The sequence below is a fragment of the Mauremys mutica genome, chromosome 19 (genome assembly GCF_020497125.1).
Source record: "Mauremys mutica isolate MM-2020 ecotype Southern chromosome 19, ASM2049712v1, whole genome shotgun sequence".
NCBI lineage: Eukaryota > Metazoa > Chordata > Testudines > Geoemydidae > Mauremys > Mauremys mutica.
The window spans coordinates 17,245,572-17,269,420 of NC_059090.1; the positions used below are offsets into that span (position 1 = coordinate 17,245,572).

Consider the following 23,849-nt stretch of genomic DNA (forward strand, 5'->3'; position numbering starts at 1 on the left):
AATAATCCCAAATCCAATAGGATCAGAGCAGGTTTAAAATAAATAAAAGGAAGTTCTTCTTCACACAGCGCACAACCTGTGGCACTCCTTGCCTGAGGAGGTTGTGAGGGCTAGGACTATAACAGCGTTGAAAAGAGAACTGGATAAATTCATGGTGGTTAAGTCCGTAAATGGCTATTAGCCAGGACAGGTAAGGAATGGTGTCCCTAGCCTCTGTTTGTCAGAGGGTGGAGATGGATGGCAGGAGAGAGATCACTTGATCACAGCCTGTTAGGTTCACTCCCTCTGGGACACCTGGCATTGGCCCAATGTCGGTAGACAGGACACGGGCTAGATGGACCTTTGGTCTGACCCAGTCTGGCCGTTCTTATGGTTAACTGCTCTGAACAATACGGAATGAATATCTATCTAGACAGGTGGACGAAGTAGATCTCACTGTCCTTTGCAAGCCACTTAGGTCCAAAACCTCAAATGTATCGAGGCTCCGAACGTCCATGGATTCTTGACGCTTTGGAAGGCTAGGTATTTTTTCTCTCTTCAAAACGATGCCTGTGTCATTCTCTAACTCTGAGGTGCTTGCTCCTCTGCCCCCTATCCCTATAGTATCAGAGTGCCTCACAGTCTTTAATGTATTTATCCTGACTACGTCCGTGTGAGGCAGGAAGTGCTATGCTCCCCATTGTACAGGTGGGGCGCTGAAGCAGAGAAAGGCTAAGTGACTTGACCAAGGTCATACACACAGTCTGTAGCAGAGACTTGAACCCTGGTCTCCTGAGTCCCAGGCTGGTGCCTTAACCAATGGACATGCCGTTCAATAGGCAGGAGATGCCTGTAGCCAAACAGTTCCGGGATCCAAAATAAAGGGCACAGATGGTGACGGCGAATGAGAAGGAGAGAGCTCAGAGATTCTAACCGTGCTCATTGAAGGGACATGCTGTTATGAAGTAGTGGCCTGGTTTAGCAGAGAAGGTGTGAGCCAAGGACACAGAGGCAGTCTGGGTAAATCCCTGAACATCTCTCCCTCAGCATCTCTCCCCATACCAAGGGGATAACATTCCCTTGGCGAGCAGGGGTGCGATCGGGGGTGCTGGCACAGCTTGTATAGTGGGGGTGCTGAAAGCCAGAACCAACCTGTAAACGCTGTATATCATGGAAACCACTTCAAGCCAGGGGGCGCGGCAGCCTCCCTACTTTCAGGAGCTCTGGGTGAGGTCTCGTTCAGAAAGCGCTTTGGGGATGACGCATGCCGTGTGAGTGCTAAGCATGAACTGGGACATGGACAACCAGAGCTCACGCAGGGAGGACGCGCGTACAAATTCTGTGCTTTCCCTCCGAGACCATCCACTCACCCCCTAGGGACACCAGCAACCTGGGGCCAACATCACACTGCCACCGGACAGAGGAACAACCAGGAGCATACAGAAGGCACCAGGCCATTCAAGAGCGCATGGGCTCCCCATATGATAAAGAGCCATATTGCAGCACATAGCGGGATAGATTTACCAGGCTGTCTTGCAGTACGTCCATCCCCTTCCCACCCAGCCACAACCTGACGTGTTGGATAAAGACAAGAGAGAGTCAAAAACGATTGACTCCTTGATGCATTGCTAATCCGGAGCTGCGGCTCTGTGCTTTATCCTGAAGTGCTTCATGCGCACACAGCAGATTCTGCTCCACGTCCAGACGCCGCTCGTCCCACAGGCTGCATAAGGGAATGGGAACCTAGTGCCATCCTCCCAGAGGCCCAGTCTCCAGCTCCCTTTAGGGTGCAGTAATGTATCCGTCAGCAGCTCCCCCACCCGCCCGCCCCCGTGGGAAACAACACAAACACAAACCAGTCAAAGCACCAACACCAATTCAAAGGAAAGGGGCAAGCGAAAGCGGGAGCCAACAGCGTGCAGTAAGGTGAAGCAGCGGTAACACTGTGCTCAGGAATCAGGAATCCTAGGCTGGTTCCTGGTTCTGCCACAGGGTATGCTGTGTGCCCTTGGGCACATCATTTAACTTCTCTGACCGGCCATGTAGCCCTGTGCAAAATGAGAAGAGGTGGTTGGTGCACTGTTTTGATATTAGTATGAAAGAGCTATGTATTATCAATGTTTATTTTGATTGAACAGGGTGTGTGTGTGTGTGTATACAGTGCCTAGAACAATAGGGATCTGTCAGGGTCTCTAAACGCTGTTGTAATACAAATACTCATGCATGCAAAAGTGTCCTGCTCACTGTTAGCTTAAGAAATGGTTTAATACTAAATTTCTTTCCAGCCCCAGAGCCCTCCTGTTACGCTCCAGAGGGAATTCAGGAATGTAAATTCAGACCTCTGAAAATAAGGGGAGAGGGAGAAAACTGATAATGTGCCACGAAAGTAGCTTCGCCGAAGAGACGCCGCAATTACCTATAATTCCATCTGCTTTCCTATCTAACCCACAACGGCTTCCTCAACCTACCGCTGCCGGCTGAAGCGCATCTGCCTTGTTATACTCATTTATCACGCGCAAACTCAATCCCCCTAACGATGCAGAGTGCCAGCAAGCTTGGGTCCGTTCTACAGGCAAAGCCCCAGTAACTGCTGGTTTCGCTCCTTTCTGAATTGTAATTAACGAGCAGAGATCCACTCCCCGAATAAAGCCGAGACAGAGTTCATCACAAAAAGGTGGGCCCACTGTGGTAGAAGACTTAAGCACCCATCACCCCCTTCCCAACCCACACACTGGAGTAGTATCTTTTTTAACCCACAAATAATTTTCCCACCCAGTGTGTTGGAATCTAGGGCTGCTACTAAAAAGAGATGAGCATGTGCTCCACTTCTCGCTCCGCCGATACGCTCAGCACAACTACTGATCTGTCAAAGCTTCAGACGCTAGCATCTTCTTCGTGGATTGGCATTCTCAGTCTCAGCTTTACAGGGGAAATACTGGTCCCAGAGGACGGGCGAAGGACAAACAGTACCGGTCTCGAAAAGGGGAGCCGGGGAATGACAGGCCAGTCACCCTAACTTTGATACCGATTTGGGACCTTTCAGGCCTGCGCTGGCATAGAGCATGAAATAAAACCGTCACATGGGGCTGCTGATGAAAGCAGACAAGTGATTAGTCACCAGCACAACCAGCGGCATTTCATAAGAGCGGCCATGCTGGGTCAGACCAAAGGTCCATCTAACCCAGTATCCGGTCTTCCGACAGTGGCCAGTGCCAGGTGCCCCAGAGGGGATGAACAGAACAGGTAATTATCAAGTGATCCATCCTCTGTCGCCCATTCCCAGCTTCTGGCAAGCAGAGGCTAGGGACACCATCCCTGCCCATCCTGGCTAATAGCCATTGATGGACCTGACCTCCATGAATTTATCTAGTCCTTTTTTGAACCCTGTTATAGTCTTGGCCTTCACCACATCCTCTGGCAAGGAGTTCCACAGGTTGACTGTGTGATGTGTTTAAAAAAAAACAACTTTCCTTTTGTTTGTTTTAAACCTGCTTCCTATTAATTTCATTTGGTGACCCCTAGATCCTGTGTTATGAGGAGTGAATAACCATTCCTCATTTACTTTCTCCACACCAGTTACAATTTTATAGACCCCTATCATATCCTCCCTCAGTCGTCTCTTTTCCAAGCTGAAAAGTCCCAGTCTTATCAATCTCTATTTATTTATATTGCATGAGTTGTATGCCAGCCTTGTGATGTATTGAACGTTGGGGCTTGGCAAGAAGGGACAGACCCATAGGCCCGTGTGCGATCACTATCCCACCCTTTTAGATGGGGCCTTTGGACGAGCATGGGAAGTAGCGGATTGAGACGTAGTCAAAAGGGGAAGCCGTCGCGAGAGAAGGCCCCCGGCTCTGAGAGTGGACTCTGTAATGCAGCACTTGAACCTGGTTACTTGAACAGATTTAGCCTCCCCTGCGTTGTATTTACACCACTGTTGACTTACAAGCTTGATGTGCGTCTGCCTCGGCAGGAAAAACAACCAAACGTATCCCTGACCTTTCCCCTTTGTGAAGTGCCAGACTGAGACCATCTGGATAAGGGTGACTAAGCAGGACCAAGCCAGGTGGAAACGAAAAGGCCAGGCCAGCAACGCTGCTTTGTCTATTCAATTTCCACCTGAAGCCAAAGGCCAGCTAACGACGTTCCAGCCACGCTGGCCCTGGGTGAGGAGTCAGGAGACCGGAGTCCTATCCCAGCTTTGCCACTGACCTTGGGCGAACGATGGGGCCTCTCTGCCTCAGTTTCCCCCCATCTGTAAAATGAGAATAATGATACTGACCTCCCTTCGGTGAAACGGTTTGAGCTCTGTGGGTGAGCAATGGTCTCTAATTCCATACTTAAGCACCTCAAAAACAGGCCTGATCTACAGAGGAGCCATGTATCTACAAGTGACACTGCTGTGAAGCGGAGCTGCCGGCGCTCAGCACCTCTGAAAGTCAGGCTGCTGATTCGGAACCACAAATACGGAGCGAGACACAGGTTCGATTCCCTGCTCTGCCACAGACTTGCTGTGTGACCTTGGGCAAATCACTTAATTTCACTGTGCCTCACTTCCCCGTCTGCAATGGGGATAACAGCACTGCTCAATCTCACTGGGGTTCTGTGAGGACAAATACATTAAAGACCATAAGGTGCTGAGATATTAAGTCCCTAAAACGGATCGGGGATTAATGTGAGGGAGAAAGGACTCTCGATCGATTTCCTTAGAGTTCTCATGGGTGCAGCACCCTGCATGAATTACCAGTAGATAAGCCTGGATTTGCCCAGCTGACTCTCTCAAACATTTTTGAAGCCATGTGTTCAGTAATCCGCATTGTGTCATTGTTTGTAGCACAGCAGTACCTGCTCCTGGGGATCAATCATAGACCAGGGCTCTTATAATCTAGAACTTATATCACCCTAGGCAGAAAACAGTTTCAGAGGAATATTTAACCCAGGTTTTATATAATAACCCCAAGCTTGAGCTGGCAGCAGCGGCGGATCCCAGGGTCTCCAGAGCTAAAAGCATGCGCCCCGGCTGATTATACTACAGGCGTAACTCCGTTCGCTGGCACGGTGGTTCTCTGTCCCCACCGTAGTGGCTGGTCCACGTAAAGTGATTTAAGAGTCTTCAAGCAAATGGACCGAGCCCTTTAGCTCAAGCAACTGAGGCAGGCACTCCCGGGTTGAAGCCCTGAAGACAATTCCGATTGTAAGCTCTTTGGAGCAGGGACCATCATTTTGCTTTGTGTTCATACAGCGCTTAGTGCCACAGGGACCTGGTCCATGATGAGGGCTCTTAGGCACTACAGAACTAGTCACCACCTCCTATCCACAGGCATTGTTAGACTGTCGTCTACAAAAGAAGATAAAAGCCTACCATAGCTAAACCCCTCCGGGGCAACCAGGACCCAGGTTGTGCCAGTGCAGATTCCACTTTCTGGATCTTTAAGTGAATTTTTTGTATCCCCAATTCTCTGCCATTGCATTTCCTTCAAAAGGGGAGTTTCAGTGGCAATGGAAAACCAAAGAACACAGCTGATTGTATGTGATCAGATGTGGCTGTGAAGATGAAAAGGGTCCTGTAAGTGCAACCGACTTTCAGGATGATGACAGGGGTATATTTTTGCATGACTACTCAAAACAATACAAACTCCCTTACAAAAGGTCCCCAGAGGCAGGCCCTGCCGCTCTGAAGATTCCCCCAGGAGATGTAACAGCCAGAAACAATTAGTATTAGATGCTGAATATAAAGGAGATTGCTACATTTTGGTTTCCCAGCAACCCCTCGCTTAGGAAACAGGGTAGCGAAGGTTTTCATTTCAACCCCTGGTTAGCTTTACAACGATAGATCGGATCATAAAACGTATTGAGCTGCATTCTTCAGTCTCCCCGCTCTGAAAGTGATAGCCACAGAGGCCGAGTCATGGTTTTAGGAGATGAGCAAGAGCCAGGGAAGATGGCGAAATCAAGTCACCTTCTATTATGTTAAATACTGTAGGGAAGAGACAGGCATTAGATGAAGAGAGGACTCATCAGAGCAAGCGTCAATACACCTCAAGGTGGACAAGAAAAAAGGGGGAAGAACAGAATGAATCAGGGAGTTTTAAGAGAGGAGGGACTCCAGATCCTCTAGTGGGAGAAGGGAACAGTAGGAATTTGATTATTTGAATGGCTGTCGCATGCAGAGGTCCCAATCAGCGGACAGTGCCAAGCTCCGCATGCACTGAAAAGCCTTCGCCTCCGCCCTAAAGAGCTTTCAATACCAAAGGGGCGAGGAGAGGTGCCCCTCCCTCGGCCTGGCCCTAGCATGGACCTGCCACGGCAGGGGAGAGGTGCCCCTCCCTCAGCCCGAGCTGCTGTGGTGAGAGAGGGCTGGGGGCAGTCCTCTCTCCCCACCACAGCCTCAGGGCAGCCTGCATCCCAAACCCCTCATCCCTGGCCCCACCCCAGAGCCTGAATCCCTGGCCTACAGCATCGGGCTGAGCAGCAGGCGATTTGGGTTTGATTCCTGGCACAACGACAGATGCCCTGGGGGTATGTCTACAGTGCATTATAAACCCAGGTCTGTGGGACCCAGGACGGTGGTCTGGGGCTTGAGCTGGGTCCACACTGCAAAATGACAGGGCTTGGACCAGTCACAGCAGGACTTGGGCTCTGACCCACCTCCGCAGCAGGGGCCTAGAAGCCTGATCCTGAGCGCTGGCCGAGTCGAGTCAGATCAATGTACGTGCGGACGGAAGCGGGAGCTTGGACTCCAAGTGAGTCAGAGTGTGCAGTGCAGATATATCCTGTGTGACCCTGAGCAGGTCACGTCATCTCTCAGTGCCTCCTCTGTAAAACAGGGATAATGCTTTAGCCTCACCACGGTAACGTTTGTTAGCGCTGACGGACTCCGGTGACGACAGCAGAAAGGGACCAGGCACCGGCAATGACAGCTTTGGCTTCCTGTGACTGCTACTGACTCAGAGGGTCACTGCAGGCAGATCATTCCAAGGCTAAGCACCCACAACAGCAGCTAAATCAAGGGGAGCTGAGGCACTCCGTCCTCGTGCCTCCATTTCCCCATTCACAAAATGGGAATGTTACTTCCTGTTACAGGGGGGTAGCATGGCTCAGCAAATAGAGCCCAGGACTAGAAGTCAGGAGACCTGGGTTCCCCTTCCATGTCTGCCACTGACTTGCGGTTCGCCCCTGGGCAAGTCACCTAAACTCTTTATGCATCAGTTTCACCAGCTAGTAGATAATGAGGATGCTCATAACTTTCCTGCTTGAGTATAGGACTTTGTAATCCAGGGGTGAAAAATATTACACAGATGCTCTGTAACAGGAATATTAGCACTCACCTCTGAACAGGGAGATTAGATCCCTGGATGAAATGTGTGTGTGAGTGCCCTGCATTATTATTATGATACAGCATCGCTCTAATCCACCCCACTATCTAACCCTCTGTCTAGCTCGGTATCCTACTTCCTGCAGTGGCCAGGTTCTTCGGAGGTAAGTGAACACACAACACAGGTCTAAAGTATGGTTTTAAAGAAGCGTTTACTAAACCAGCCCTGGGTTTTGCTTTTAAATCTAAAAACAAAACAACTCTGGAAAAAACTTGCAACCAAGGTAGCCATCCCAGCCGCTGCTAGTGCACAAGATCCAGACTACTCAGAGTGAAACTGACCAATGAGGCGCTATCTGACGGACCTTTAAAACTGCTAAGCATAGACGTTCCTTGACTTCTAAGGGCTGGACTCTGCATGCACGTTCACACGTGAGTGCACGAGCGGTCTCGCTGGCACGACTAACTGTTTGCAGGATCAGGGCCGACATTAGGGGAAGTCAGACATAGCTAACCTGCCGCTTTGTCTCCCAGAAACAGAAGTCTGGATTTTTAACCCTCTGCACCATGTTCTATGCTGTTTTCTCTCCCCTTTTTAATCCCTTCCTCTTTTCGTCCTGCCTTCGGGTATCTCCCACTCAGCATTATTGCCTATCCCGACTGATACGCCACGGCAGCGGGTGCTGCTTTGGGCAAAGTCTGTGACCCAGTACGATGCCCACTGAGGACAACCAGACGACCCACGTGCTCTAAGTTTGGCATGTGCTTCAGTATCTTGCTGAGTGAAAGCTGAAAAGAGCTCACCCGGTCCCTTCTGCGACCCGGCCAGTCGGTTGTTTTTATACCGACTCCACCCAATGTTTGTAGTCAGGTCCCACTGGCTTCAGGTCGGGTTGCAAGGGTCTGGATCAGGGCCTTACTTAGATAATTACTTAGCACTGTCGGCAGCCCTATAAACAGGCCTGGTGCCAGTAGGGTGCCATGCACCCCGCACGTGTGTTTGTATCACTAAGACTGACTATTAACATAGCGTACGACAAAGTTACTCGTCTTTTTTCCCACAGCTGTGACAAGTGTGCTTCTAAGAGCAATGCCGTAGAAATTCCACTCACACTAGGCGAGTTACAAGCAGGCTAGTGCTCGGCTCAGAGGCCTCTGAAGATCGCTGAGGTGCTGCAAGAAATGGGCTTGCTGATTCAGTAGGGGACACTCCCCCTATACATCACACCAGGGTGGAGGGCTATCACAGTCCGCAGCAGCGTTGGGGGTGCTTGAGGGAACACCTAGACCTGGGGTTCTGGTCACTTGCTGTGGTCTAAAATCCACAGCATTTTTCTTTCAAGAAGAGGCATTTATTTACCCCAGCAACCTGGCCAGTTTCAGCTGGGTAATTATTGAATACTCCATCAGTTTCAGTTGGACCAATTCTTCATTTCCTCTGCGCAAGAGCAGCGTGGCACTGCTGCGGGATATTAAACAGAACCCATGGTTCATCCTAGAAGCAGCTGCATTTCAGTGGCAGGAAAAACAATTCCAGTTGCTAAAGTGTTCTGGGATCTTTCAGAATGAAAGCTGCTAAGGTTATCCTTCTTATATTCGTTTCCCAGCTAGAACGAGAGCTTTGTTCAAGTACAGTAATGGCAAAAGCACCATTTCAGTAAGCAGGAAATAAAGAGCTGGAAAAAGCCTGCTTTATGAGCCTACTTGTCACAATAGATTTTCCTGCAGAGAGAGAGAGAGATGTTTGAAACACAGACATATAGCCAGCCTCGGCATGAAGCCCAGCTGAGTCAAATCTTCAAAACATATTACTTGTCTCTCTCTCTCTCTATTAGAGTCAACAAACTAAATTCTTTACCAGTGGAAACACCTGCGAAAAAAAGCAAATACATTATTAAGCATTTCCAAAGGCTTCAACTGAAAAGTTTTTTGGGAAATAAAAAATATATATATATATATTTCAAGCCACGTGGTGCAAATTCTAACCAACTTATTCTTGGAAAGAGAACTGAATTGCAATAAAGTCAGTAGAAGCAGTGAAAAAATATTATAAAATTAGAAGATCATTAAAGATTGAGGCGCTTTGGAAATAATGCGCCCTGGGAAACGGACCGCTGCTTTAAGGAGCGAGTGAAGGGAAGCAGCCTTTGAGAACGCCCCCATGGAGATGGGTAACCACATTATTTAAGACTGGAGAGGAGAATACCAGAGCAACATGTGGTGTAACAGTCAGGCATTAGCAGTTATACTGCAAGCTGTATGAAGTGAGGCTGTGAGGTTGGAAATCCTGCATCTGTACTGTTGTTGAGAGACAGCACGATCTAGTGGAAAGAGCACTGGACTGGGAGCCAGAAGATCGGGGGTCACTCCTGGCTCTGCCACCGACCGGCTGGTTTGACTTTGGGCAAGTCAGCGCTTGTCTACACATGCTTTAGTGAGGTGTAAGTTTTAATCCACACTAGCATGTTGCACACTAATTGGCCCGTGCAGACCCTGCTGACATGCACTAAAAGTTCCCCGGTGCATCTGTGGAATGACATTGACATACACTAGGGAACATTTAGTGAACTACAATTTACACCCCTCTGGGGTAGATTAAAGCACCATGTAGACACACCCTCACTTTACGTCCCTGTGTGTCTGTTCCCCCTCTCACTCTTTGTCTGTCTCTGCAGACTATGAAATCTTCCGGGGAGAGGCTGTCTCTTACTCGGTGTACGTTCAGTGCCAATGCTCTGGTTGGAGCCTCTACACGGAGTGTAATTAATTATTGTACCCACAAAAAACATTATTTAGGTTGCAAAGTCGAGCATTCCAAAGCTAGAACACACCAGATTTAAGGCCGTCTTTGTCACCTTAATTCTGCCCCCTTATGCACCCATGCTGTGACTGAATGAACCAGGGTTCCTTTGGGGAAAAAAATAGTAAATGATAATGTAATTAACGACTGGACCATAATGCATATGCACAAGGGGGCAGAATTAAAGCTATATTTAAGGATGTTCCCCCCCAGCCCAAATTTCATGAAAGATTCATCCTGTTTTCTGGCTTTAGCCAAAATTCTCTCAAGGAATGCAGTCAGAGAATAGACATGGTGATTTGTTTGAGTTTCTCTCTCAGCAAAACCTAAATGGAATTTCTCGGGACAAAGAAAAGGCACTTCTCTAGCCAAAGGCTTCCCCCACACTGAATTTCCTAGGCTGCAAACAATGGAGGTGCTGGAGCTTTTTAAAAAAAATATTGCAAGATTCTTTTATAATGGTAAGTGCTCAGCAACCCATCTACCGGGGTCACTACCGGCTTCCCCTATAATAATATAAACTTAAGTGGATTAAAAACAAGGCTTAAAAAAAAACAAAAACAAAACAATAAGTGGAATTTCAAAGGCACCTAGATGACTTAGGAGCAAATTTTTGTCCGGCCTCATGTATGAATGGGCTAAAAATAGGTAAGCACTGGAATGGGCTTTCAAGGAGATTGTGGAATCCCCGTTACTGAAGGTTTTTAAGAACAGGTTAGACCATGACCTCTCAGGGACAATCTGGATTTACCCGGTGCTGCCTCAGTGCAAGGGGGCTGGATTGGGTGACCCCTTCCAGCCCTACATTTCTATGATTCTACGACTTCATGCTGGGACTGAATTCATACAAAAAGAACAGTCTCTAAGGTGCCACAAGGACTCCTGTTCTTTTTGCGGATACAGACTCACACGGCTGCTACCCTGAAACCTGAATTCAATACGTATGAACCAGGATCTTTTTGTTTTAATTCAGAGACTTTGCTGGGCACAGGGTGTTCTGGGCCCACACCATCCTCCATTGCCCACCGCCCGGATGTCCGGAGACGTGGGGCCTGTTGCTTTTCTCTGAGCTTTGTTCATGTGACTTAAAGCACTTGAACAGTTGAGGAACGTTACAGGAGAGTAAAGTTGCACGCAGCAGACTGAACGAGGCGGCCTCGAAATCACTAACGTCGTGCTCTCCCCCACAATACACCGACACACCCTTTGTCTGGGATTCACGTATAATGACACCTGTACAGCACATCACATCAGGAGATCTCAAGGCAGTTTACAAAGGGGATCAGTATCATTATTCCTATTTTTATATAATAGCCGGTGCGCTTTGCCGCCTCCTGTTAAATGTGAGCATGGTGGTATAACAACACGCTTCACCGTAACGCTCCAAGTATTGTACAAAGCAGCTAATCACCATGATCTTCCCACCCCTCGTCACAGATGGGGAAAGCGAGGGACAGAGAGATCGGACTTGGCCAAGGTCAGACAGCAAGTTAACGGTACAGCAGGCTCCTGAGTCTGAGACCGGTGCCTCGTGATATATCAATACCGCATCTCAAGCAGAGCAAGCTTACTTACGTGGTGTGGTTTGATTGGGAGTGAGTAGGTGGGGAAGGAAGCTCAAAGGATGGCCCGTGTTTGAAAACCAGCATGGAGCCCATGACTTTAACTTTCACGTCACAAAACGACCCAGTGTATTTCCAGATGACACTGCCGTACGACGAGCGTCGTAGGTTGGCCATTGACGTTGCAGTGAAAGTGATGACTATAGTTCAGCTGCCACATAGTCCAGATTTTGGGTTTAAAGAGAGACAGCCAGGAAGTTTCAGGCAAAATAGTGGGTTTTGTTCATAAGCGTATGTGTGTGTATGAGTTTATATAAATATAATCACTTTTGTATACTAAACAAAGAAATCCGTGACATGCTTTTCTTAACCCAAACATTGTCCTATCGCCCTAGTGCGTGAGAATCTGAAAGTGAAACTGACTAGTTCATTTTTATGGTCCAAGCCACACTGAAGTGAGGAAGGTAGATAGCGTGTAGGGTTTTAAAACGGGCAGGGTGGGGCTTTCAAAAGTACCTAAGTAACTTTCAGTGATTCACAAAGAGCTCGATAGACCTGTGCTTAATTCTGCCTGGAATCAGACTCTAGGGCAGAGCTTTGGACGTCTTTCTCCCTTGACTTCAACGCACCTTGCAGATACTTGCCCACAATTGTGTTTTGTGCAGACATGGGCATTACATCAGAGGCATTCCAAAGGGCCTTTAAGAAGGCGGGCAAGTATTGGGATGAACGGGTTAATGTGTACCACCACTGGCCTCTAGGGGATGGAATCAGAATTGCTCAACTGTGCAATAGGCCTTATACCGCTATCGGTGAATGGGGATTCTCTTTTAGCTCAAGTGGTAGAAGTCTATGATTGAGGCTAAGTGACACTGCCTAGTGGATAGGGCACTGGGCTGGGAATCACGATATCTGAGCTCTGGCAGTGTTGTGGCTCCTTGCTCAAGTTACATCCAGTTTTGTGCCTCGGTTTCCCCATCTGTAAAATGGGGATAATAAATACTTACTCTTCTTTATAAGGCACTTGGAGATCTCTAGATGTGATCAGAGCTAAGCATTATTGTTAGAATGCTGCTGGCCTTTTCCCCACTCCTGAGTATGCAGTGAACCCAATATCATCCCAGCAGAACACCTGTGCATTAAAGATGGGCTCCAGTCAAGAGATTCAGATCTGGGTTTCAAACAACCCAAATTTTTGTGGGTGTTCAGAAGCGGGGATTTGTTTGGCCTCGTCTAATGGCAGGGGCCCACCCGCACGTTACAAACCAGCCCGGGAGGGTTGGATTCCATCCACGAATCCCTGCCCTTCTGCTCCGCTGTGCCACCTGACCTCCACCCCTTTTCACTCCTTCCCCCGGCCTTTCCCCCACGTCCATGTAACAGCTGAACAGCCTGGGGTGTGCTGCCCTTTGCAACGCTACAGACTGCCGGGATATTTGCCTTGCCGCTGGCACCAGTGCCAATTCCCAGGCGAGGTATCAAGTCTGCGCAGAGAGAGTTCTGTGCTCGGGAACCCAGCTCTGGGTCTTTTGCAAATACAAAACACCACAAACGACGATGTATAAAGCTAAAAACTCCCCCCGCAGCTCTGGCTACAGCAGCTCCTGTCCCACGGGGCTGGACCTGACTCCCCGCTTTGGGCATCTTTAGCCTCCCCGTCGCTCTGCCCACCCCATCATCATGACAAAGGGGAGGCCAGGCCAAACCTGGGTGGTGCTGTGACCTTGCAGCAGGTTGCAAAGGGCGGAGCAGAGCCCAGCCGGGCACGGCAGGTGCCACCACTGCAGGAGGAATGCAGGGCAGGCTTGCTCAGCCACCCACTCCCCCAGCACCTCCCGCCCCCTCCAGGGCAGAAACTGATCCCCGCCTCCCCCCTCCCGGGATAAAAAGAAACACGAAATTCCCAAAACATAAAATGAAAAGTTACACAAAATAGAAGGCATTTCATGGGGCTCTACTCAAGAGCGGGCCAGGCTGCAGGCATTATCGGGAGGGGGGACATGAACCCCCAGAGGAACGTCCAGGAGCTGTAATAGGTGGCACTTAGACCAGTAATCCCTGTCACCTTCAAAGCACTTTACATAACCTGATGCTAAGTGTGCCTGGAGGGCCAATGCTATCATCCCTCTTTAGCCAAGGGCGTTAAGTGACTTGCCCAAGGACACGGAGGGAGGATGGGTCTGAGCTGACAGCAGAACTCAGGCATTCCTGGCTCCCAGTTCTGCACTCTACATCCACGTTCTAAGATAGGCTTAGCACAAAGGAGGTAAAAGCAGGGTATTTAGATGGCATTTGACATGTGTCATGCACAGGCGCGGAGAATGGAAAATCAGCACCAAAGCCAGGCTGAGGGAAACAAGCAGAGAAGCCAGGTACAGGGCAAGATATGGGTGTGGCCCAACAATGTGGAACAGGTTGGCCAAGACCAGTTATGCTCAGAGTTTTCTTACTGGCCTTCTTCCCAAACCACAAATATGCTGTTGTGCTCCACCCAGCGGGAGCTGCTGCTCACAGATCAGCTGAGCAGGACTGGATGACCGGATAGGTCCTTTCCATCTCCAATGTACAGCTGGCAGAAAATGTTATGTCCCAAATGTCCCGATTAATTATGCACAGAGGAGTTTGGGCATCTGTCCAGCTCAGCAGGACAGGGTTTCCTGGACCCAACACAAGTTAGACGTGCCACAAAACAGGCTGTGTCTTAAGACACCGGTTTTATTAATACAATTCAGAAGAAGAGTAACCGACTGTTGTACAACTGGCAAAACTAGCACCCCGGGGAGGACTGGTTTGGAAGTGAAAAGAAAAAAGCACGAAGCAGGAACCTTGCAAATCCAGCCCCACTAAGATTCTTAATTAGTTACAACGAGCAAACTGACTTCAGCTCAGCCATGGCTTTATCACTGAGCCTTGTTCAACGCCCAGTTCTGTCTCCGTATCGACAGAGCCATTTGTCTGGCCTGTCAAGACAAGACATTGCTGAAACCTCTCTTATCTCTGCTGTCATCATCTTACTGTGGTTTTGTTCTTGACTTTAATCGGCTGAAGAGACCATAAGAGTTTTGAAAGGGATATAAAACCTCATGCTTCAGGCCTTAATTCAACCTCTTACTAATGTGGTCAGGAGGAAATCTTCCCTGTGGTCAGGTTATCCCATAATTGCCTCCTGCAGGGTGTCTTGCAAGTGCCTCTGAAGCAACTGGTACAGGCCTCTGCTAGAGACTGGATTAACAGGACCTTGGGTCTGATCCAGTCTGCTAGCTCCTAAATTCTTATAGATATTTTAATTTAGTTAGTGACAGTACTGATAAATGCAAAGGATGACCGATCCTGTGACAGATTGTTGCCTTTGATAATGCAATATTGTCTATTCCCCACCACTTCATGATGATGCAATTCTGATTCATGCTGGTTTAATTGTATCTTTCTTAGGGCTGTCAAGCGATTAAAAAAAATTAATTGTGATTAATCGCACTGTTAAACAATAATAGAATACCATTTATTTAAATATTTTTGGATGTTTTCTACATTTTCAAATATACTGATTTCAATTACAACACAGAATACAAAATGTACAGTGCTCACTTCATATTTATTTCTGATTACAAGTATTTGCACTGTAAAAACCAAGAAATAGTATTTTTCAATTCACCTAATACAAGTACTGTAGTGCAATCTCTATCATGGAAGTTGAACTTACAAATGTAGAATTATGTACAAAAAAAACTGCATTCAAAAATAAAAATGTAAAATTTTAGAGCCTGCAAGTCCACTCAGTACTACTACTTCTTCAGCCAATCGCTCAGACAAACAAGTTTGTTTACATTTGCAGGAGATAATGCTGCCCGCTTCTTGGTTACAATGTCACCTGAAAATGAGAACAGACATTCTCATTGTACAATTGTAGCCAGCATAGCAAGATAATTACGTCCCAGATGTACTAAAGATTCATATGTCCCTTCATGCTTCAACCACCATTCCAGAGAATGTGTGTCCATGCTGATGACGGGTTCTGCTCGATAACAATCCAAAGCAGTGCAGACCGACGCACGTTCATTTTCATTATCTGAGTCAGATGCTACTAGCAGAAGATTGGTTTTCTTTTTTAGTGGTTCGGGTTCTGTAGTTTCCACATCCGAGTGTTGCTCTTTTAAGACTTCTGAAAGCATGCTCCACACCTCATCCCTCTCAGATTTTGGAAAGTACTTCAGATTCTTAAACTTTGGGTCGAGTGCTGTATCTATCTTTAGAAATCTCACATTGGTACCTTCTTTGTGTTTTGTCAAATCTGCAGTGAAAGTGTTCTTAAAATGAACATGTGCTGGGTCATCACTCGAGACTGCTATAACATGAAATATATGGCAGAATGCAGGTAAAACACAGAGCAGGGGACATACAATTTTCCCCCAAGGAGTTCAGTCACAAATTTAATTAACACATAATTTTTTTAACGAGCATCATCAGCATGGAAGCATGTCCTCTGGAATGGTGGCTGAAGCATGAACGGGTATACGAACGTTTAGCATACCTGGCACATAAATGTCTTGCAATGCAGGCTACAAACGTGCCCTGCAAATGCCTGTTCTCATTTTCAGGGGATGTTGTAAATAAGAAGAGGGCAGCATTACCTCCTGTAAATGTAAACAAACTTGTTTGTCTTAGCGATTGGCTGAACGTGAAGTAGGACTGAGTGGACTTGTAGGCTGTGAGGTTTTACATTGTTTTGAGTGCAGTTATGTAACAAAAAACCCCTACATTTGTAAATTGCACTTTCACGACTAAGAGATTGCACTACAGTTCTTGTATGTGGTGAATTGAAAAATACTTTTTTTTGTTTATCACTTTTACAGTGCAAATATTTGTAATAAAAAATAATACGCACTTTGATTTCAATTACAACACAGAATACAATATATACAAAAATGTAGAAAAACATCCAAATATTTAATGGATTTCAATTGGTATTCTATTGTTTAACAGGGTGATTTAAACTGCGATAAATCGCCACTACTTTTTTTTTTAATCGCGATTAATTTTTTTTTAGTTAATCGCGTGAGTTCACTGCGATTAATCGACAGCCCTAATGTTTTTGCATTTCACTTTCCAAATGATAAACACAAACAGATTTGATTTATGGACGGCCCACCACAGAATACAGGGGTAATTAACCTCTGGCTCCCCAGATTCCTAAACTGGCTTTTTTTAACCTCTCCCCAAACAAACCCCTTCCCTAGTGGTCAAGAGTTGGATCCAATCCTTGCACAGACGCTGAAAGAGCAGGGAACTATGGGTACCCGAGGAATGCAGGATCAAGCCTTCTTAATTTAATTTAAGCAAGATCTGATCACGACCATACAAATGTTTAGGCAAAATACCACATAACAATAAGCAGCATCATTACGAGAAGTGACTTTCTAAAAACACTGTTCCTAAACACAGAAAAAAACCCACATGATATTTTTGTAATACCACAAAGGAGTCAAGAGATTTATAAAAGCGTTATCTATATAAAAGAGTGAGTTAAGGCCAGATTCATAGTTTCATAGAGCTTAAGGTCCTGTTTGCCCTTAAGGGCAAACTAGTGTGACCTTCTGTATATCACAGACCATTAAATTTCACCCAGATATCCCTATATGAGACCCAGTTAAGACTAAACTCTGCCACAGGCGCAGAACAGGAGAGACTGAGGTGCCACCAATGCCCAAGGCCATTATAACAGCAGGGAATTTATTAGATGAGATATGCCCATATGATCTCAGCAAGTGATCCATACCCCATGCTGCAGAGGAAGGCAACCCTCTCCTTATCCCCCCCTGCACCACACACATACATGCACACAGCCAATCTGACCTGTAGGAAAAATCCCTTCCTAATCTCAGATCTGATGATCAGTTGGACCCTGGCCACATGAACAAGACACAGCAGACAAGCATTTGAGAAAGAAGAGGGTGAAAAAGCCCAGAATAGATCAGGCCAATTGTGCACTTGGGAAAAATTTTTCCTTCCTGACCTTGACAGGCACCTACCTGAGCCCTGAAGCATGAGATTTGATTTGATTATAGTCACTATTTTAAAGCAGAGTTATGAGCACATTGAGGGCAACACAGAGCTTCCTGTTTTCACCCTGGCCCATAAAGGAAGGGAACGAACAGGAGGACTCTCAGATGCCAAAACCAGAACAGACCATCCAGTCAGAGTTTCTGCACACACAGGCTGCAGAATCTCCCCCAGAAGCTGGATTAAAACACACGTTCTAGGAAGATATCTCATCTCATTTTAAAGACTCTAAGTGATGGTGAGTTCATCATCTCCCCTGATAAACTGTTCCAATGTTTAGCTACCCTCACTGCTCGGAAATAGTCTTATTTCAAGGTTGAATTTGTCTAAGATTCATCTTCCAGCCACTGTACTCCAAAATGACCCCCTATGAAATTCATTAGAAACTTTCTTATTGCTACTGATTTTACACAGAAGGGTCTCAGACACTGCAGCAGTATAAAACCAATAGATTAGATCAGATGCAAATATCCAAAATTTTCTTTCCTGAAGTGGAGGGGCAGCTCAGTAAAGTTTTTGCTAAGAACTGCAGCCGCGCTTTGGCAGCACCAGTGCCACCTTTCGGAACACAATTATGAAATTAACTTCAGTAGTTTGGCTGGGCAGATCTGACAGATTCTTCGATTGTTTATTTTGCTAAATCACAGAGGCACAGAAAGGGTTAAACAATTGCAGCTGAACAAAGCCTCCGTTTCCCATTCATTGCCTCCTGGAGGGAAATTAGATTTTAATTCAATCTAGCCAAAGCTTTATTTTATTTACTCTAGGCAAACTCTTAACTCTATCAGCCTTATTGGCAAATAGATTAAACAAATTCATCACATCAGAAGCGTCATTTTTTGTTGCAACGTTAAACCTGTCACTTAAGAGACCAAAAATCCAGCAGCAACATCCTGATTTTTCACTTGCGACAAAAGACTGAGTGTTTGGCCTAAGTGTTTACTTAGATTGTAAAGTCCCTTTGGGGCAGGGACCGTCTTTTTGTTCTGTGTTTGCACAATGCCTAGATCAACAGGGCGCTGGGTCTATAAAGAATAAATATAACTCGCAGGGTGCTATTTCTCACAAACAGGATCCTGGATCATACTCTCGACCTCAGACAGTGACATCGTATGCTCGCTAAGGCCTGGTCTACACTAGGAAATTAGGTCGGCATAACTACGTCACTCAGGGGTGTGAAAGATCCACACCTCTGAGCAGTGTAGTGAAGCCAACCTAAGTCCCCATGGAGACAGCACTAGGATGATGGAAGAATTCTGCCATTGACGGAGCTACTGCCTCTCGGGGAAGTGGAGTACCTACGCTCCCGCTGGCGTAGACCGCGTCTACACTGAAGCGCTACAGCGTTTTAAGTGTAGACTCTTAAATCCATAGGAAACTTCATTCATGGGTGGGCGCCCTTCAAGTCAACGGGACAACTCCCGTGATCAAGGCTAGGCGTGCGTCAGTAGCGGCAATTGAGACATTTTGTGGGGGTTAGGGGCAAGGGCAAATTCCAGTCCCTGCTACCAGCCCCGCACTCCCAGCAGGGACCCTGTTCTCATCCTCGCTCCAGGGACCCTGGGTCTCCCTGGCTAGGGAGTTTCCCCTCTTTTACCCGCAGTGTGTCGGCAGATTCCCATGAGCTCCTGTACGGGAACAGGCTCCCCTCGTGTGCCAGGTCGCAACACCGTTTGCGCCGGCCACCCTTCCGTCTGTATAGAGGGTGCAGCCGGAGCGATTTCATACGTGACACCTGCCTAAAGCAGTCCTGTGCTCAATCAGCCCAGCAGCTGCTATCGCAGTCTGAGGTCACGGCCTGCCCCGGCTCCGCAGCACACGGACCCTTAAGCAAGTGCAAAAACCTTGGGGGCTAAGGGGCGTCCGCCCCTCCAGTGCCTCCCAATTGGCTCGTGCGTCATTTGCAGGATTGGAGCCTCAGGACATGGTGCTCAGGCCTGGCCTTGTTCCGCGACTGACAGCCTGACTGGGGGCTTCTCTGAGCTCAACATCCCATCCCAGACGCCAGCATCTGCAGCTCCATGGAAGTGAATTGACATTACAGATGCTGCCCTTTAGATCTGACCCACAGCAGGCGGCACAAGTGGAGGAACAACTAAAGCCACGCACGACAAAAGCGCCCCCGCACACGCCTCCTGGGACCGGCTGCCCGTTAGATGCTCCCTAACTCCATTTCCTCCTTTGTAATTTAAATACCATGGGGCGCGAGATGTATCCAGCACCGATTAATCCACCCCCAGCACGAGCCAGTCCCTGCCCTGAAGCGCCTACACGGGACCAGGTGGAAACGCTGCTGGAAGGATGTGGAAGCAGCATCACTCTGGGCACGTCTCCATCTTTTTTTTTTATGAATGAGCCTCTCTCTGATTCCCCCACCACCGTGTGTCACTGGAAGCAAGGTGGATGGAGGGGGTGGGGGGATTTCCCCTTCCGGCTGAGCCTGGGCTGCCCCCTGAGCTAACCAGGCACGTCTCCCCCAACCCAGCTCTCTCCTCTCAGTGCCCAGGCTCACCCCCCCCCACCCCTAGTTCAAGGAGCTGTTTGGGGGGGGGGGGAGCCCCTTGCTTCGTTCCACTGACACTCCCCAGGGCAGACAGGCACTGGGAGGGGGGTGTTGCGCCACTTCGTCCCCCAGCCACTGGGGGAGCAGCCGGGGGGGGTCACTGATCCCCTAAAGGCGCTGAAAGGGGTGGGGGTGACTGGACTTAGCCACAGCCCCCTTGTGCACTGAACCCCCCGCCCCCCGCCAGCAGGAATCTCTTCCCTCTCCGCTACCCATGGGGGCTGGCACTGGGAGGAGGGGAGGGGCTGGGGGCAGCCCCCGATCTCCAACCGGGGGGCAACTTTCATCGCTCCCCGTTACGCCCCCTCCTCCGCAAGGCTCCGGCGCAGGGGAACCCCCTGCCCCAGGCGAACCCCCGCCCGGCGAACCCCGCAGCCCCCCCGGGCGGGGACCCCCCCGGCGAACCCCGCCGCCCCCCCGGCCGGGGAACCCCCTGCCCCAGGCGAACCCCCGCCCGGCGAACCCCGCCGCCCCCCCCGGGCGGGGACCCCCCCCGGCGAACCCCGCCGCCGCCCCCCCCGGGGCTCTCACCTCCTTCTTGACGTTCCAGAGCAATTTCTCCTTCGCCGCCTCCCCCATGGCTGGGGGCTGCAGCCGGGGGCAGAGGCGGCCCCGGGGGCTCAGCGCGCTCCGGCCGGGGCCCCCCGGGGACACGGCCGCGCACCCCGCAGCCCAGCAAAGCAACGCTGCTGCCGCCGCCGCACTGGGCGCCGCTCCGCAGCCATCTTCCGAGCCTCCTGCCTGACGTCAGACTCCTGGCCCGGCCCCCTCCCGCGGGGGAGATTATTTGGCAACAATACAGTGTGATGGGAAGGGGGGGGGAGGGTTGCACCTGCCTGCAAAGGGGGCGAGCTACGTGCAAACGCCCGGAGCCCCGGCAGCCCCCTAGCACCCAGCAGGCCGCATCCGCCCCGCTCCCGGGGATTGGCCACCCCCCGGGAAGGGTCCGCAGCAGCAGCAGCGCGTCTGGGAGCAGGAGGACATCAGAGCTGAAGCGGGTTGCACGGGGGGGGTCAAGACCGGAATAAACCCCGGGGGCTCGGTGATTTACCCTTCACAGGGGTGAACTACGAGCCTGCAAGAGAAGGCTGGGAACAGTACCCGGGGGGGGGGGGTGTTTCTAAACCAGTGGCTGCCGCTGCCAGACACGAGCGATGGGTTAGTCACACTGCGCTCCGGGGCGGGGGGGGGAGAGAGAGAGGGAAACTATTTTATTTTTAAACTCCTGAAGAGCGCGGCAAACTAAAAACCCAGGAACAGCACGCGCCGGTGACTTGCTAAGCCAGGTGCAGCTGAGCAGACTCTGCCCTGCGTGGAGAAAGCTGCTGACATTTCCTGCTGCTGGAGTCCCTAGCCGGCGGCATTAGCACGACAGGCAGCTCCCCCCCCCCCCCCGCAGGAAATTCTATCTCCAGGAGGCGCGTGGCCCTCCCCCCGGAAGCTAGCGACCCAACGTTCTCCCGTAGAACTCCGAGTTAGGGAGCGTTCCATGGTCACTACGGCAACTCATTATGTGGCGGGTTAGCAGGCCGGCGTGAAACGTGCCAGCCAGGTTTGTACATGGTGTTCTAAGGGCATTGCCTCTGCCCCTCTAGTTCGTGTTCGGTTTCCGAGATGGGATTTGTTCTCCCTCAACAGCTGCTCACTCCGCTTCTGGGTCTGTCAGGAACCGCAGCCCACGACGTCCTGGTTGTTCAGTCCCACTGCAAAATCAAATCTGGGCCCTTGAGTGAAATTAGCAGATTTACCAACTCCCAGCAGGGAGGCAGAGCGGGATGCACTATACCCGCTACACAATTCATACAAACGTCTGTGTGCTCGCAACAGAAATTATACCAACCTGTTGTCCTCTTGCGTTTTACTCTCGTGGCCAGAAACAGTTGCTTCACCCCACCTCCTCCTCGTAAAATTGCCAAGGAAGCTGGCGCCACCTGTTTGCAATGAACGCTCGGCCTAGCTTCAAACAAATCGTGCTACCAGGGCCTTAACAGCTCAGCTGAGGCTTCTTGAATGAGTCAAAACAATCTGTACATTGAGGCTTCGGTTTCCATAACGTTTTTTACCCTTCAAAATAGCTAAAAAGCTATTGCTAACTAATTGCCGGAAATGAGCTGTACTCATTCTGAAAGAAGCCAGTGAGCAAACCTGGACCTGAGGATAGGCCATGACAGAAAAATTCAAGGAAGCTTAAATATTCACCATAGGCTACAAGGGCAGATATTTTATATATATTTATATTTATTTATTTTTAAAGGGCAGTTTATTAGGGTAAAAAAAATTACTTATCTTACTAACACTTTAGATTTAATTGAAATTTTACAAATCTACATTTAAAAAATGTGTTTTAATGTCCTCTTGGCCACTTACAAAGGACTAGTCCATTTCACTTTGATTCATGGTCAATTTTCACTTTCAAATCCTGGTAGAACAACCTTTTGATCACAAAAACAAAAAATGTGTTTTTAAGTGATTGACATCTTTTTTTAAATGGAAATATTTCTACTGAACTCGTTTTAGAAAAGCTTGCCTTTCTAAAGCTGAAATTAGGAATCTGTGCAGCAGGACCATCTCTGAAAATGTACAGTGCCTAGCGCAATGGGGCCAAATCTGTTAAGGTCTCTCGTTATTACCGGAATGTGCATGATATATCATGCCTACTTACCTCCTTATTGGAGCCAACTAGCTACACTATACAATATTCAGGAGAATGGAAGAGTCTTAAGGGAAGCATGTAGAAAGGACATAATGTTGGCAGCAACTTGATCTGGACTGCATAGAGGAGCAGAGCACGTGACAGATGGAAACCCTATTAGCATAGGTGGAAGAGGTAACAAATAGCAGCTTCCCAATCTGTGCGGCAAATTACACAACTCTATGGAAGCTTGGTGATGACAAAGTAGATGTAGAGTAACACACATCCCCCAATCACGAGGAACAACAGTCCCACCCAACAAGTGGAAAAGTGGGCCACAGGACAGAGAGCATGAATTCTTACAGTGCTTCATGCCATCATGCTCTTGAGTTTTATAATGTCCAAGGCCGCCTAGTAAAGCTGGGTGGAAGCTGCCAAAACATGGCTGAGTAAGTTCTCCATGAGGACTATGGGAACCAATGGTAGTTTGTGGCCGAGGTTGGAACCAATGGCACAGTAGTGGTAGAGGGAGTCTGAAATTGTAGCAAACCCAGACTGCTGGCATTAGAAGGAAAGGAAGAACAAAACAGTTGAAGTGAGGAAAGGCTCCTTCCTATGCCCACCACACTAAATAGACTAGAAAGCTCAACTAAGTGGCTACAAAAAAAACAACATACAGGTGCCAGCAGCAGAGGCAGCAGCTACATTAAGGCGAATGAATACATGCCCAAGAAGGTTAAGACAGCTGCCAAAAAGGATGCACAATTCTAGACATTCTCAGTACAAGTTACAGTAGTAGCTGTGAAAAATCTCACTTGTTTCACCCTTTGTTGAAAAGAACCACTGAATTGTTGATCAGCTAGAGATTATAAATTGTTACAGTGAAGGTGAAAAGTACTGAAACCAGTACAGATAAAGACAGCCATATCAGCCTCTGGATA

General features: G+C 48.6%; 1 protein-coding gene across 4 annotated transcripts in view; it reads right to left on the reverse strand.

The window, feature by feature from the left end:
• SGSM2 (small G protein signaling modulator 2) overlaps positions 1 to 21,016 on the reverse strand; it is a 124,882-nt gene extending 103,866 nt beyond the window's left edge. For all 4 annotated transcript variants that reach the window (XM_044993816.1, XM_044993814.1, XM_044993815.1 and 1 more), the window contains exon 1: positions 20,808 to 21,016. In XM_044993816.1, the coding sequence (XP_044849751.1) occupies positions 20,808 to 20,855 (48 nt within the window). In that variant the 5' untranslated portion in view covers positions 20,856 to 21,016. The remainder of the gene's footprint in view (positions 1 to 20,807) is intronic.
• Positions 21,017 to 23,849: the final 2,833 nt, after the last annotated feature.